Source organism: Carassius carassius, chromosome 32 (assembly GCF_963082965.1).
Source record: "Carassius carassius chromosome 32, fCarCar2.1, whole genome shotgun sequence".
Classification (NCBI taxonomy): Eukaryota; Metazoa; Chordata; class Actinopteri; order Cypriniformes; family Cyprinidae; genus Carassius; species Carassius carassius.
In genome coordinates, this window is record NC_081786.1 from 22,423,431 (window position 1) to 22,436,561 (window position 13,131).

At 36.6% G+C, this 13,131-nt stretch overlaps 2 protein-coding genes across 2 annotated transcripts; one reads left to right on the forward strand and one right to left on the reverse strand.

Annotated features, from left to right (window-relative positions):
* The first annotated feature begins 387 nt into the window (after positions 1-387).
* rtkn2 (rhotekin 2) lies at positions 388-5,827 on the forward strand. The gene is made up of 12 exons (XM_059520799.1): positions 388-580; positions 1,732-1,919; positions 2,007-2,059; positions 2,162-2,215; positions 2,653-2,770; positions 2,888-3,088; positions 3,174-3,268; positions 3,347-3,453; positions 3,554-3,685; positions 4,065-4,230; positions 4,313-4,420; positions 4,531-5,827. Exons 1-12 carry the CDS (start codon positions 449-451, stop codon positions 5,121-5,123), a joined length of 1,947 nt encoding a protein of 648 aa, XP_059376782.1. The 5' UTR covers positions 388-448; the 3' UTR covers positions 5,124-5,827.
* Positions 5,828-6,205: 378 nt separating this feature from the next.
* Positions 6,206-12,757, reverse strand: cfap99 (cilia and flagella associated protein 99). Its single transcript, XM_059520803.1, has 15 exons — positions 12,621-12,757; positions 12,165-12,309; positions 11,902-11,996; positions 11,593-11,705; positions 11,228-11,417; positions 10,616-10,696; positions 10,434-10,502; positions 10,242-10,328; positions 10,015-10,103; positions 9,102-9,306; positions 8,878-9,019; positions 8,642-8,793; positions 8,326-8,531; positions 6,667-6,850; positions 6,206-6,569 (listed from the first exon to the last, which is right to left on the reverse strand). Exons 1-15 carry the CDS (start codon positions 12,726-12,728, stop codon positions 6,438-6,440), a joined length of 1,998 nt encoding a protein of 665 aa, XP_059376786.1. The 5' UTR covers positions 12,729-12,757; the 3' UTR covers positions 6,206-6,437.
* Positions 12,758-13,131: the final 374 nt, after the last annotated feature.

Consider the following 13,131-nt stretch of genomic DNA (forward strand, 5'->3'; position numbering starts at 1 on the left):
GTCATCGCATTATTTGTTTAATTACAGTCGATCTGAAAAGATTCAGAAGCCTCGCTCTCGCTGAAAGGATTCGGTCAGAAGATCGAGGATTCATTAGAATGCAGTGCGGCAGACCACCAGTTTAAACTATTTAAAGACAGACGGGGGAGATGAAAACAAAAAATAGTGATAATGCAAACCCACTTCAAGACCATTTTAATAAACATGCTTAAAATTTATTTTACGTGCTGATTAATTTGAATGTTACAAAAACGTATTAATTAATCCAACGTATAAATGCAAACCTACTTAGCTGTATCGCTATTCCAACCCTTCCGAATTTAAAAATGGTATCGCCCAACTGTTCGGAGCGCTTTGAGAGAAGCTGATTGGTCGGTTGGCGCTTGTGTTATCCGTTCATCCGTTGGTTTGTTGCACGAGAGGGGCTTGTCTCGAGGAAGAGGCCAGTATGGATCCGTCGCGGGATATTCAACATTTTAAACGAAACATCGCCACTCGGTCCACGGTGTCGTCGTGTTCCTCTCTCGCCATGGAGATCAAGAGAAAGAAAATAAGAGAAAGCGTGTTTCTTCAAAACGAGGTCAGTTTGTTTTGCTGAAATTCTCGTGTCTGTAATGTGTTCGTTATTATTCAAGACTAACCGACACATTAAATACCTTCTCAGGCCAAAGACAGACATAAGAAGCAACGCACAAGTGTTAATGACACGCAGCAGATGAATTTGTTGTAACGTTAACGTTACATTTCTAACAGACTAAAGGTAGTCTGTGTGTGTGGGAGCGTGTGATTATGTTTCACTGATATTCTGTGTGCTGTATTGAAATGCCCCAATGGGGTAAACAATTCAATTATTCGGTGCAAATAAAAACAGTCTTGCCGTATTTAATTATGAAACATCACACAGCTCTAACATTAAGATTCACAGAACCGTTCCGTTCACGATTCTGACTGAATCATTGCGAACAGTTCTCGGGTCAACAAGTCATCCGACTCATTTAAACGAAAAATCGATTGAAGTCTGATTCCTCTGGACCCAGATTTATTTTTATTAAAAATGACCATCTAACACTAGTGTCCTCTATTAATTTTCTCTTCTGTCTACTTGTTTTCTTTTTATGTGATAGTGATACTACGTATTTGATTTGATATTGATGATCTACGTTATTATTTTTCATTTCTATTTGCTTGTTTTCTTATATATATAGTTGTCGGTTTTGGTTGCTTCTGTTTTCCTCATTTGTAAATCGCTTTGGATTAGTCTCCGCTAAATGATTAAAATGTAATACACCAGGGTCAACATGATTATGGACAAAAGAATCACTGATCGAAGTTTTAAAACACAGTTCAAAAGAACCGATTCACAGAATGAGTCAGACTTTCATTACTTTCACTCACTTTCGTCGGTTATCAGAGACCCGCTTTTTCTTTTCTAAGATAAGAGCTAAGAGGAGAGTGAGCTCTCTTCTTTTCTCTCTTCCATCTGTTTGGGTGTTACTTTAATTCATCTTTTCATTTCTTCATTGTCCAGCGTCAAACCAGTGGTTCCCAATAACCATATCTCATCTCTTCATGAATCATTATGCACCTGCTTTAGGAAATATTGTAGAATAGGTTATTTGGTAGAGCTGTTCTCTCCCAGTACTTTCTTCCTCTAGTCTTTATACCCAGAACTGTGTTTTGAGAGCACTTGTCCATAAAGCTACTGACTGACGGATTGCATCCTTTCAATAGGACTGCGATATTCAGGAAAGGTTGGAGTTTGAGATGCGGATGAGAGCTGGGGCTTACAAGCTTCTGGTTGCCAGTACTAAAAAAGAGCAGGTGTTGGATGCTTCCAGGAGTCTGTTAACCTGTAACGCCCGAATTAAAGCTTACATGAGTGAAGCCCAGAGGAGAATGCAGCAGCAGGACATCAAAAGGTAAGGTTTTATTTTTAATGTGAATTATTATCAGACAGGCATATAAGAAATAAATGGATATTAAAATCCTTGTTTCTTTTATTTAAGGTCTTCAGACTCTCTGGACCAAATCCCTTGTAAGGGAAAGGTAGCCATATCTGGTAAGTTAACAACTTTTTTTTCTCTTTTTTTTTTTATAACCATGTCTGTTATATGTATTAATATATCAGTTTGTCTTAGGTTCATGTATTTTTCTTTTCCAGGTCTACGGATTCCATTGTTCTGGAAAGATACAGAACATTTTAACAGCAAAGGGAGTAAGCAATTTTATATTGTAATTATTATTAAAATGTTATGGACAAATGGTGCCTGTTTTGATTAATCGTAATGTATGGTTTTGCTTACCATTTTAAAAGTTTTAAGAAGTTAATAACAGGGCATTTAATTGATCAAAATAACGGTAAAGACATTTATCATGTAACAAACACTTTCTATTTTTTTAATTGAATGCTGCTCTATTCATCAAAGAATCTTGAAAAAAATTGATTACCGTTTCCTCAAAAATATTAAGCGGCTGTTTTAAAAATGAATGAGAAATATTTCTTGAGCACCGAATTAGCATATGAAAATATTTTCTGAAGCAATGTGTGACAATGAAGACTGCAAGAATTAAGTGCTTAAATATTAAAATGGAAACCAGGAATATGTTCATATAGCCGTTTATGCTGATGTCATGTGTATCTGAACCCAACAGATGTGCAGCGGGTTGCAGTTTTCTGTTTGATGAAGATAGGCTCAGAGATCTTTGACTCTGAAATGGTGATTGCAGATCCCTCAATGACTGATATTTGCTTTGAAGGTGTCCAAAGTTTGTAAGTTCTCAGCTTTCTCTTTCTCTCTACAAGACTATAGTGATTTGAGAAATGTATGAGAACTTTGATTAAACGAGCTTGAATGGCCTCTGAGCTCAGTTTCAATATTTTCAACAGCTCTGAAGCTAAGCCGGACTTTGAACTGACATTTGAGCTGTATAGCTGTGGACTGGAGGAGGAGACAACCTTCGTCAACACTCCAAAGAAACTGGCCAGGAAGCTGCGCTCCTCTTTTGGCAGATCCTCAAGCAGGAAACTCTGCCCTCTTCTGGATGGAGGAGACCCTGACACTTTCCTCCAGTCCAACCCAATACCAGTGTATGCAAGGATGGATATTATGCTCATTACCTTAAAAGTATTTTTCATGAAATTAGTAAAATATCTGTTTCTATTTTTGTGGCAGAGGTGCTCGATACTCATTGTTGGCATACACCACGCTGGGTTTGGAGCAGGCAGAGGGATCTTTCCAGTCTCATTCCCTTATAATCCTGCAAAACGGTAAGAGCAAACAAGTCACATTTTAATAATTGACCTGCATAGTGGTTCTGATTGACTTTCCTGCCATTGGTCTATCAGTGGAGGCTTCGTCATGGCTGCCGTTGTATGGTAACTTGTGCTGTAAGCTGGTGGCACAACCTGACTGCATGACACAAGACATGATGAGTGGATACCTGAGCCAACAGGTAAGACAGGAACTAGGAAGAATATATGCCACAACAATTCAAACTTATATTTCTAAATAAAATGACATTTGTAAAATCAGCATTTTGATTTTCCACTTAGCAAAGCGTTGAGGGTTTGCAGCGCCGCTGTAAGCTTTACTGTGTGCTGAAGGCCAGACAGATTTCATGCTATTATTCACCTGAAGAAATCCAAGCAAAAGTGGAGCCCAGCCTTATTATTCCTATAAATAAGGTAAGAAAATTTTTTTAAATGGCTTTTTTTAAAATTATTATTTCACAATGTGTTTTTCTTGTCTAAGATCGTGTGTGCTATTGTGTTTGAATTTAAAATCAAAGTAAAGCCTTTGCTTGTGAAAAAATCCAATGTTATCGTTTCTCTATGACTGTATCTTTATAGTATGAACCTATATTCTATTCTTTAATATTGAGAATGATTTATAGAGCTATATATCGTTATATTTATCATCCTTGGTGTGAACGGGTCTTAAAGGTCATGGCAATAATAGCAACAGACAAAGCTTTACCTCTTGGGATACATTGCTACATGATTCATTAAACTGTAGAACCATAATAAAATCTGTAGTACAGAGTTTGTGTGTGTGTTCATGCAGGACACCCGTATTCGTGTGGTAGGAAAGGACCACCAGAGTACTGGCACTAGACTCAACCTGATAAACCCGGGAAATGGAGACTCTACCAGTCATGTGTTCATTACTGAAACCCCTGATGTTTTACAGGAGTGGCTGGACGCCCTCTGGCAGCACATTTATGACCAGAGTAAGTTCACCTGACATCTGTCAGAAATCTTTTCTTGCTACTAAACTGTATGTCTAACAATTAATATGAACTTATTCTTTAGGTCAGTGGCAACACGCATGTGACAAGCTTATGGAAATTGAGGTTTTGTCCCCACGCAAACCCCCGCTCTTTCTCACCAAGCAAGCTGACTCTGTTTATAATGATCTGAGTGAGTGATGAAGGATACAGTTATCATTGATTTGATTGAATTGGGAGGAGTTATAGTCTAACTTCCTGTTATTTCTGTTAATTGCTTGTTTAAAAATCTGTTCTTTTCAGGCATCGTGTCTCCTGGGAAATTTGAGAGCTTGACTGACATAATTCACAATAAGATTGAGGAAACTGATGGGCGCTTTCTCATTGGTCAGGAGGAGGACACAGAGCCTCCTAATTGGGCAGCACTGTTTGAAGGATCCCGGCCAATGGCGGTACAAAAAACTGTTCTTTCACCAGGTAAAGAAAGCAATCAGTCTTTTACAAGTCCTGTCACGGCCAGCAAAAAGAAGAGGAGAGCACCTCCACCCCCTCCTGATAAATTACAGTTTATTCAACCTACCAGCTTATTTTCCAATCAGGAGAAAGAGAACTGTAAGGGGGCAAGGCCTCGGACGGGGCGACCCTCCCTCGATGCTAAATTCTCTGCCATCATTCAACAGTTGCAGAAAAGCCACACATCCACTCGCAAAACCGCACCCCTTGGACAGATCGAGCCCTGTCAGTACCCTTGTGTTCCTCAGAAAAGAGAAGATGAGTCGGATATACCTGAAAATCCTGGGAAAGAACAAAGTCAGGCCCCTCAGCCACCTGTGCCGGCCCCCAGGAACAAACTGAAGATGTCATTCAGAGAGAAAATCAACCCAAAAGCCTGGTGAATTAATGAGAAATCTCTATAATTAATGATCTGCTATGAAAAGATAAAATGTGCTTGGATTCATAAGGAGATAAACTCCCTCTTGTCCTTTGATTGATCATATCAAGGGGCCAAGAGAATGTATGTATGGCCTTCCTTGTTTGTTCGAGCTTAAACAAACACCCAGAATCAGACAAAATGTGCTTTTTATAAAGTCTTACTATTTTAATTGTTTTTAAAATAAGTTTTCAATTTTCATGATTTTATTTAGTTTTAAAATTCACTTGAATATCATGTCTTATAAAGCTAGCTTTCTGTAATATCTACTCATGATGTAACCACTACAAACAAGCACTTTTGGCCGGCAGCACCTGCATCAGGTGTGTGAGTTTTTACTTTCACCTTTATATGACCGATAATGTCAAAATATGTGTCTGTAGTATGAAAACAGGTGCATGTTTTCTAGTTTTTCTCAAAATATCAGTAGGTGAAGAAAGATGCATCAGGAACTGGTTAATTATTTTCTTTTATTAGATTTTATACAGTTAAAACCGCTAAACAGGTAAATAACATTTTTACTTTTTTATTTTTCATGTTAGACACTAAGAGTTTAATCTTAATACTGGATCAAGTAGTTAAAATTAGTAAATTTTTATACAAGATCTGAGCACTATGAAACACTGTACGTAGGATACAGTGTGTATGAAAATATCTTGTTGGGTTAATTTATGATTTGTTTACGATCATTGGTATTTATGTACACTTCTGAATGTTTAAGTAGCACATACACAATGCATTCCTGATGCATGATGTTGTAGACTGTTTACAAGATAATTCATTTTTTTATGGTACTTCTTGTGCAATGCATGGTTTCTGTTTGGAACTGTTCTATTTCAGTTGTTTTAGAGTAATTCACTCTCTGTCAGCAATTTTTCTTTGGGATTTAATCTTGGAAAATATATTTTTAGTCATTTTGCTAAAATGAAATACAACAATATTAAAAGTTGTACTAAACTGGTTTATTCTGATGTCCTTATTCAATATAGAGAAGGCCTTTTGTTACTGTAGTACTTTGATTAGAAATATTTCAGTATGGGAAAAAACTTGTGCAATCATTTAGTTTAATTTCCACAGCAAAAACACCATTCTCTCAACAGTAAATCTGCTTTTCTTCCCAAATCATTTGGGTAACATCAACCAGGCCTGTGTAAGATGACCTAAAAAGCAACTTAAAATATAGATAAAATGCTTTTATACCAAGTATCATTACTTTTTATATAGTTTCTATATATTTTAAAATATCGATTTCTTCTACTTGTTCAACAAAAGTATAATTTTACATGTATCCGTAAACTCGCCTGTGATTCTGACCAGCACCATTTTTTTTAGATGACTGTTGTAAGGTCCCGTAAATCTGTTGTTCCAAATTGCGCTCCAACTCCTCCCAATGCTGTTCCTCAAGAAACTGCTGCTTGTATAATTTAATGACAACATATAACACGATATTAAACATCTGAAGTAAGCAAAATTTGTGACACATGGAGTGAGGTCTAGTCTATTCTCACCTTTTTGTTGAGAGTGGTCTTCACTGTGAGTGGAAGCACCTGCTCATTTTTCTTCATACTGTATTTTCCGGTCTTTCTCTTTTGTCTTTCCTGTTGTTTTTGCTCCAGGGTCTTCTGTAGGGTCAGCACTCTCTCATCTCTACTGACAGCCTCCCGCAGTTCATTTCTCATCCTTTTCTCTTGACTGTGAAACAAAACCGAAATCAGTCAGACTATTTTTTTTAACATATTTAACTCTTTGCATTTTTCAAATTTGATAAAAAAATTTTTTTTAAAAATCATTGTATAGCAGCATAATAATAGGTAAAAAGTTAGATCGAAGAATTAACGTGAAATTTAGAACCAGATCTTTAAAAGGGCAAAGGACCCAATACAGAGCCTTGTGGCATACCATACTTTACCACTGTAAGATCAGATGTCTGTTCCTTTACCCAAACAAAGTCATAGTGATCTAGGAGGGGATTTCAGCCAGGCTAGTGCCTGTCCATAAATGTGATCATCAGTCTTGTGTCTTTCTCCCCCAGGTTTAAATAGAAAAAACAAACCTTCTCAATGCCCACTTTTTCTTTTGGACCAATTTTTATGTTGATGCAGGAACAGGGGACCGTTCTTTGTATGTCGCTAACTCAGTTAGCTAGATTTGATTGTTGACGATTTGGCATGATCTTGGATTGTTTGGTTCTTTGATGTTCATCCCGGAGTTGGTGTCATCGCAACAGGTCCGTAAACTTAAACCTGCTCTGGAGCAGGCTTATTTCATGTAAATGGGGTTAGATTGCATTTTTAAGCAGAACTGATGCTTAAAATCTGTCCGCTACCACTGCTATTTTATTACAAGAGTATCCTACTGATCCAGGGACAATAATTTAAAATAATAATCATGTAAAAATTAATTTCAATATAATATAATAATGTTGTTTAATCTTTAATAATATTGACATAGTCTGTTTTAATCACTTTAAATATTTATTTGTCATAAAATTATTACTTCATAATTGTATTGGAGTCTTACACACATGCTATACAGATAATGTAGAGTTGTGCATTAATTTGAGTGGTGACCGCTATTATGGGAGTGGCTTGATGGAGTGCAAGAGATGCAGATAACATGATTTTGAACCTTAAGAAAACTTGTTTTTTTAATGCTGTCACGTAAAAAAAACTGTTTAAAAATAAAATTAAATAAACTGCTAATTACTACATTGAAATAAAAACGTACAGCCTGTTCAAATATTAGAAATTGTGAATATAAATAATTGAATTGTGTAAAAAAAAAAAAAACAGTGCACATTTTAATTATCTATTGTAACATTTATGTACTTTTGTTCATTTGGCTGTTTCCTTATAAAAGTCTAGAAATTTGTCAAGTGTTTCGTCAGGTGTCTTTTTTAATTATATGATGTCATACATCTGGTTTCAAGGTTATGTGGTCCTGAGTATCGATACATAACCCCTTTTAAACCAACTCCTGAAAGCGCAATTATGTCAGATAACTCAATCCAGCCATACTAATCGTCAACAAAAGGTGTGTTCAAAGAACCAAATTAGCCAGATCCTGGTTAGCGCGATGATATAATCTTGGATGTGTCATTTGATCTTGGATGTAATAAGTGATGTATGAAAAAACGGGCCCCAGGTGCGGTAGGGCCAGTATGTTACCTGCGCAAAGCAGCCTGTTCTGCTAGACTTCTTCGTAGAGCAATATTGTCCAGCTGTTCTAGCAGTAGCTGCTCTTTGAGCTGTTTCTCCTGAAAGATGCGCTGTCTTCTGTCCTCCAGCTCACACTGCTCGAAATCTCTCAGACGTGCCAAACGCTCCCGCAGCTCCGCCAGAGACATCTCACACAGCAAATCATGACCCGCAGTCTGAGTTTATAAAGATCATGAAATGTAAATTGTGTCCATTGCATCAAAATCACTGACTTGTAGAGTATATAATACATTTTTTGGTAAATGTAAAAATATAATTAACTAACCTCAGTGTCATCCACAAACTTTTGTCTGACCAGAGGTACTGACTCAAAAGCACGAATCTGACGGATAAGCTCCATCTTCCTGCTTAGCTCAGCCTGGGCTTCCTCCAGAGCCTGACTGAGGAGTTCCCTGCTGTGCTCGGAGACCTCCTTAACTGTTGCAAAACAACATAGTATGTATTTATTATCATTTAATGTGTGGTGAAAATGTTATGCTATACGTATAACACTTTTTGTACCTATTCGTTGTTTAATTTCTTGCAGCTTAGCTTTGGCGGCTTTGGAGTTCTTGTGACCATCGGCCACTTGTTGCACCAGCTCTCTCATTTCCTTCTCCTCCTTCAGACGTTTCTCTGCATACTTGCGCATGAGCTCAGCAGTCTGAATCACACATTTAATCATCATAAACATAATAGACTGAGTCATGTATTGCTGTAAACACTGATGTTTGTTATGACATCACCTCCTCTTTAGTCTGCTGAGCTTTATTATGGTTACGCTCCAAGACACGTTCTCGAGCAAGAACTGCCTCCTCATGGCTAATCCGTCCCTCCAGTCTCCGACGCTCCAGCTCAGCTAGTTCTTCCTGCAGATCCTTTTCCTTCATCTCCTTCTGCCACTGTAGGAACGTAGACGGCTCACTTGCACCCTGCGATAATCGCTCTAATCTGAACACCCAAATACATATACATTAGAACACACAAGGATTTTTCCTACACTGTGGCATGAATGTTGTTGAAAACACTCTATGACTTTTATCTAATCTTATCTAATGATTTTCTAAGTAGCCCTAGAATAATCATAAATGTAGTCCAGACAACTCAAGAAACAATGGCCTATTGCGATATTGATGTCAGACTTGGTGTCCTAGTGTGATGTTTCCATGTGTCGTATTTAAATATAGGTATATATGAGATTTTAAAATATGATCTTTAAAAGTGCAAAGGTCCTATCTTTGAGCCTTGTGGTACACCTTAGATTACCACTTTAAGATTAGATTTTTGTTCCCTTACCCAAACAAAGTTGTACTGATCTGAGAGGATCTGTACCAGCAAGGAAGCTCCTATTGTACAAATGGGCCAATGCCATATATTTCTTTGATAAGTCGCATAGAAATATTAACTATATACTAGACAGTTTATGGTGCTTCTTGCCTTTTTTTAATGTCTTCTTTATGTCTAAAAATATGTTTTGTAAATGTGAGAGATTTTTTTTTTCTTGGGTTATTTCTTTAATATGCTGTTAGTTGCTTCTCATTTCTTTGGAATAATAATTTATAATTGTAGATAATTAGTCAAAATAATTTGGAATTCATTTGAGTAATTGCACAGAGAAAAATAAGAAAATCGGATTCCCATTGAAGAGTGTGACTCTACCTTTGTAACTCTTCTTCCAGTTGACGATTATATAAAGCTCCCTCTCGCAGTATGGCTGTTGTGTTCAGTCTAACAGGTAAGCTGTTTATCTGTACCATCATAAACAGAGACATTCACACACTTTTTAACAGCACATAAATCCGCAGTAGTAGAAAACAGGATCAAAAGCACATGGTGTATGTGTCAAGAAACTTTTATCAATGCATGTTTTATCTATTCCAAATTACCTTTTGGGTGGCAGGGCTTCCAGAAGTATAAAGCTTATCAAATTGGAGTTCAGCATCATGGCTTTGAAGAATTTGGGATATCACATTCTGTTTATCAGGAAATATAAACATTTATAGCTTTTGAATTTCGGGATCCTAAGGCATTGAAGAGAAAAACATTAGCTCAGTTCAGTTGTGCTATAAAACACTAACCTGAGTTTTCTCAGACTTCTGTGGATTTGCACATCTGAACTGCTGAGAGTTTGCTTCATTCAGGATTTGCTAATGGTGAAAGTAAAAAACATCATGAGGTAAGGCCTGAATGCAAATTAACGTAATAACTGCAACAAAACTAAAAGCAGTTTGCTTCCCAGTATCTCTCTGATTCGGCTTACTAAAGCTTTCTGCCTGTTCCTCTGCTTCATATCATCCAGAATCTCAGGTTCCTTTGGAGATTTGTGAGTGGTGGTTGGTACCTGAGGAAGGAGGCAAGCAAATGCCACACTCAACATCATTTTACCATCTAAGTGAACTATTTCATAATGCAGTGGTTCTCAGCCATTTTGACTCAAAGGCTCCCTTTGCCCAACACAATTTTTGAAAGCCACTCCTCATATTTCTGCTGTAATTATGACAAAGCTGCTTGTTTTAATCTTTTAATTAATAGAAACTGAGAGTATTAATATATCACATTTATGAACCATTATTTATTTTTGGATTCTAGATGTTTAATAAACCATATGCTCTTAGATAAAATCAATAGTTGTTTATTTTTAATTGTTAGTTTTGATGTAGCAGTTTGTGTTGGTCTAATATCTGTGTCACTGATTAAAAGACACTATGTGTCAGAAGGTTTTAAGTCACTTATGAATCTTTTAGCCTTTTACCAAACAACCAATCATGCAATAGTACAATTATGATTGGATTAATTGAGTGAGGTGGGGTTTTTGTTTTTCAACAGACTCATAAATTAAATATTCCATTATTTCATGCATTTATATACTTGCCGGCTTGGGCTTGGGCTTGGGCTTGTCCTGCTGTTGAAAGACTTCAGGAGCAGGGAGCGGTCGAGCTTTGGGCTGGGTCAGATCAAATTCCCTGGGTTTAGTGTTCTTCCTGGGAAATTTTTTTGGAAGATTTCCTCTGCCCATTTTTTGGTCAAGCTGATCCAACAGCACCTCAATCTCAGTGCACCATCTGATAATAAGAATAAGGACATCAGCACAATGCTTGCTAACAACTATTCATAAATAACAATAAGAAGTGCAAATCAGCTAAAGGTGTCATTGAACATATGCATCACTGTCACTGTCAAATAATGCGATATACAACACTAATAAACACTCTTTATTGTTTATTATTATTATTTTACCTCAGCAAAGGGGTGATCCAGTTATTATCTACAACAACAGCATCATAGATGTGACTCCATTCCCTCTGGATGTGTGTTGTGAGGTTGCTGATATTAAAGAAAAAACTCAGGAACTGAGACACCAGACAGAAAACAAAGAATGAGTAAATGTACAATACAATGCTGAAATATCAGTACTTTATACTCAGTTACTATTCATGTTCACTGTAAATTACATTTTCATTCTCTTTTTCTAGATTAATCTGATGGTCCATAATAATAAAATAGTGCACATAAAGGATTGTTGTGTATAGTATATGTTTTGCTTACTTTGTGCATTTTTGAGATGTCTAGAGACTTGATAATTCTACTGAAATGCTCCAGGCCAAGATCATCGAGACAGAACATGGCGAGATAACAGACGACTGAGAAAACCAAACACAAGACAAAATTAGATTCATTACCTTTCTTAATGCCTAAATCTAATTTAACTTCATAGCAAAAAGAAACCATAGTTGGGTTATAGTATATATATAGTATATTTGAGGGGGGAGGGGGGATATTATGTAATACAATTTACAAAATATATTTACCGATGAACAGGTCTCGATCCACTCTGAATAATTTTTTTCCATGGTGATTGTAAAAGATGCTGACCACAGCATCCAAAAGCTTTTTGTGCATGATACATCCATACAATGTATCAATAATAAACTTCTGGTCAGAAGCAGAGAGATTCTACAAGACAGAAGACATGAGACTATGATTAATATCAGTCTCTAGTGAAGAAGTGATTAATTACTAGCTACTAATGACATCTTCATGTACTAATTACTTAATATTACTGTTCTAATTCCCATATAAACCCCAACCAGTACATCAATACAAGGATAGGCATTAAACTGCTCTAAAATAAATCATAAAAAATAAAAGTGCATACATTAAACAGACCCAAGTTCTTAAAGGGAGAGTGGTACATTAAAAACATAACATTAATTGATGTTAAATACATAAATGGAGGAGAATAGGCCTGTGTTAGATAAGAATACCTTAAGATCCTTGGCAGTGTCCTGTGTAAAACTGTCAATACATTGTTTGTCCTCGTGAAACCCGTCCAGGAGCCTTGTGACCTCGCTGACAAGCTCTTTGTAGTTCATCCTCACTGGATTTCAGAGCCGAATTAAATATACTTGACCAGTGTGTTTAAAAAATATATATATTTCTTCAATTTGGTCTTGAACGGGTTTTCATATAAGACACAGTCCTGTGAAAAACACCCACCCGACAGTAGCGACAGTGTTTTGTTGTTGCCTGGCAACAGCGAGGCGGTCCGACTCTTCCTGAGAGGAAACGTCATTAGCCTATTCTCTTTTGTTCAAAAATTAATCATTTGGTGAAAAAAAAGTAATGATAATAAAATCAGTTTAAATAGCATTTAATTAACGTGAATCGCTTTACACACTAAAAAGGAAAGTTATATAAATGTGTAGTCGTGTAGAAAATAATATAACGAATGATGTGAATGACATGATAGAAGTATTATTTTTTTTACATTACGTG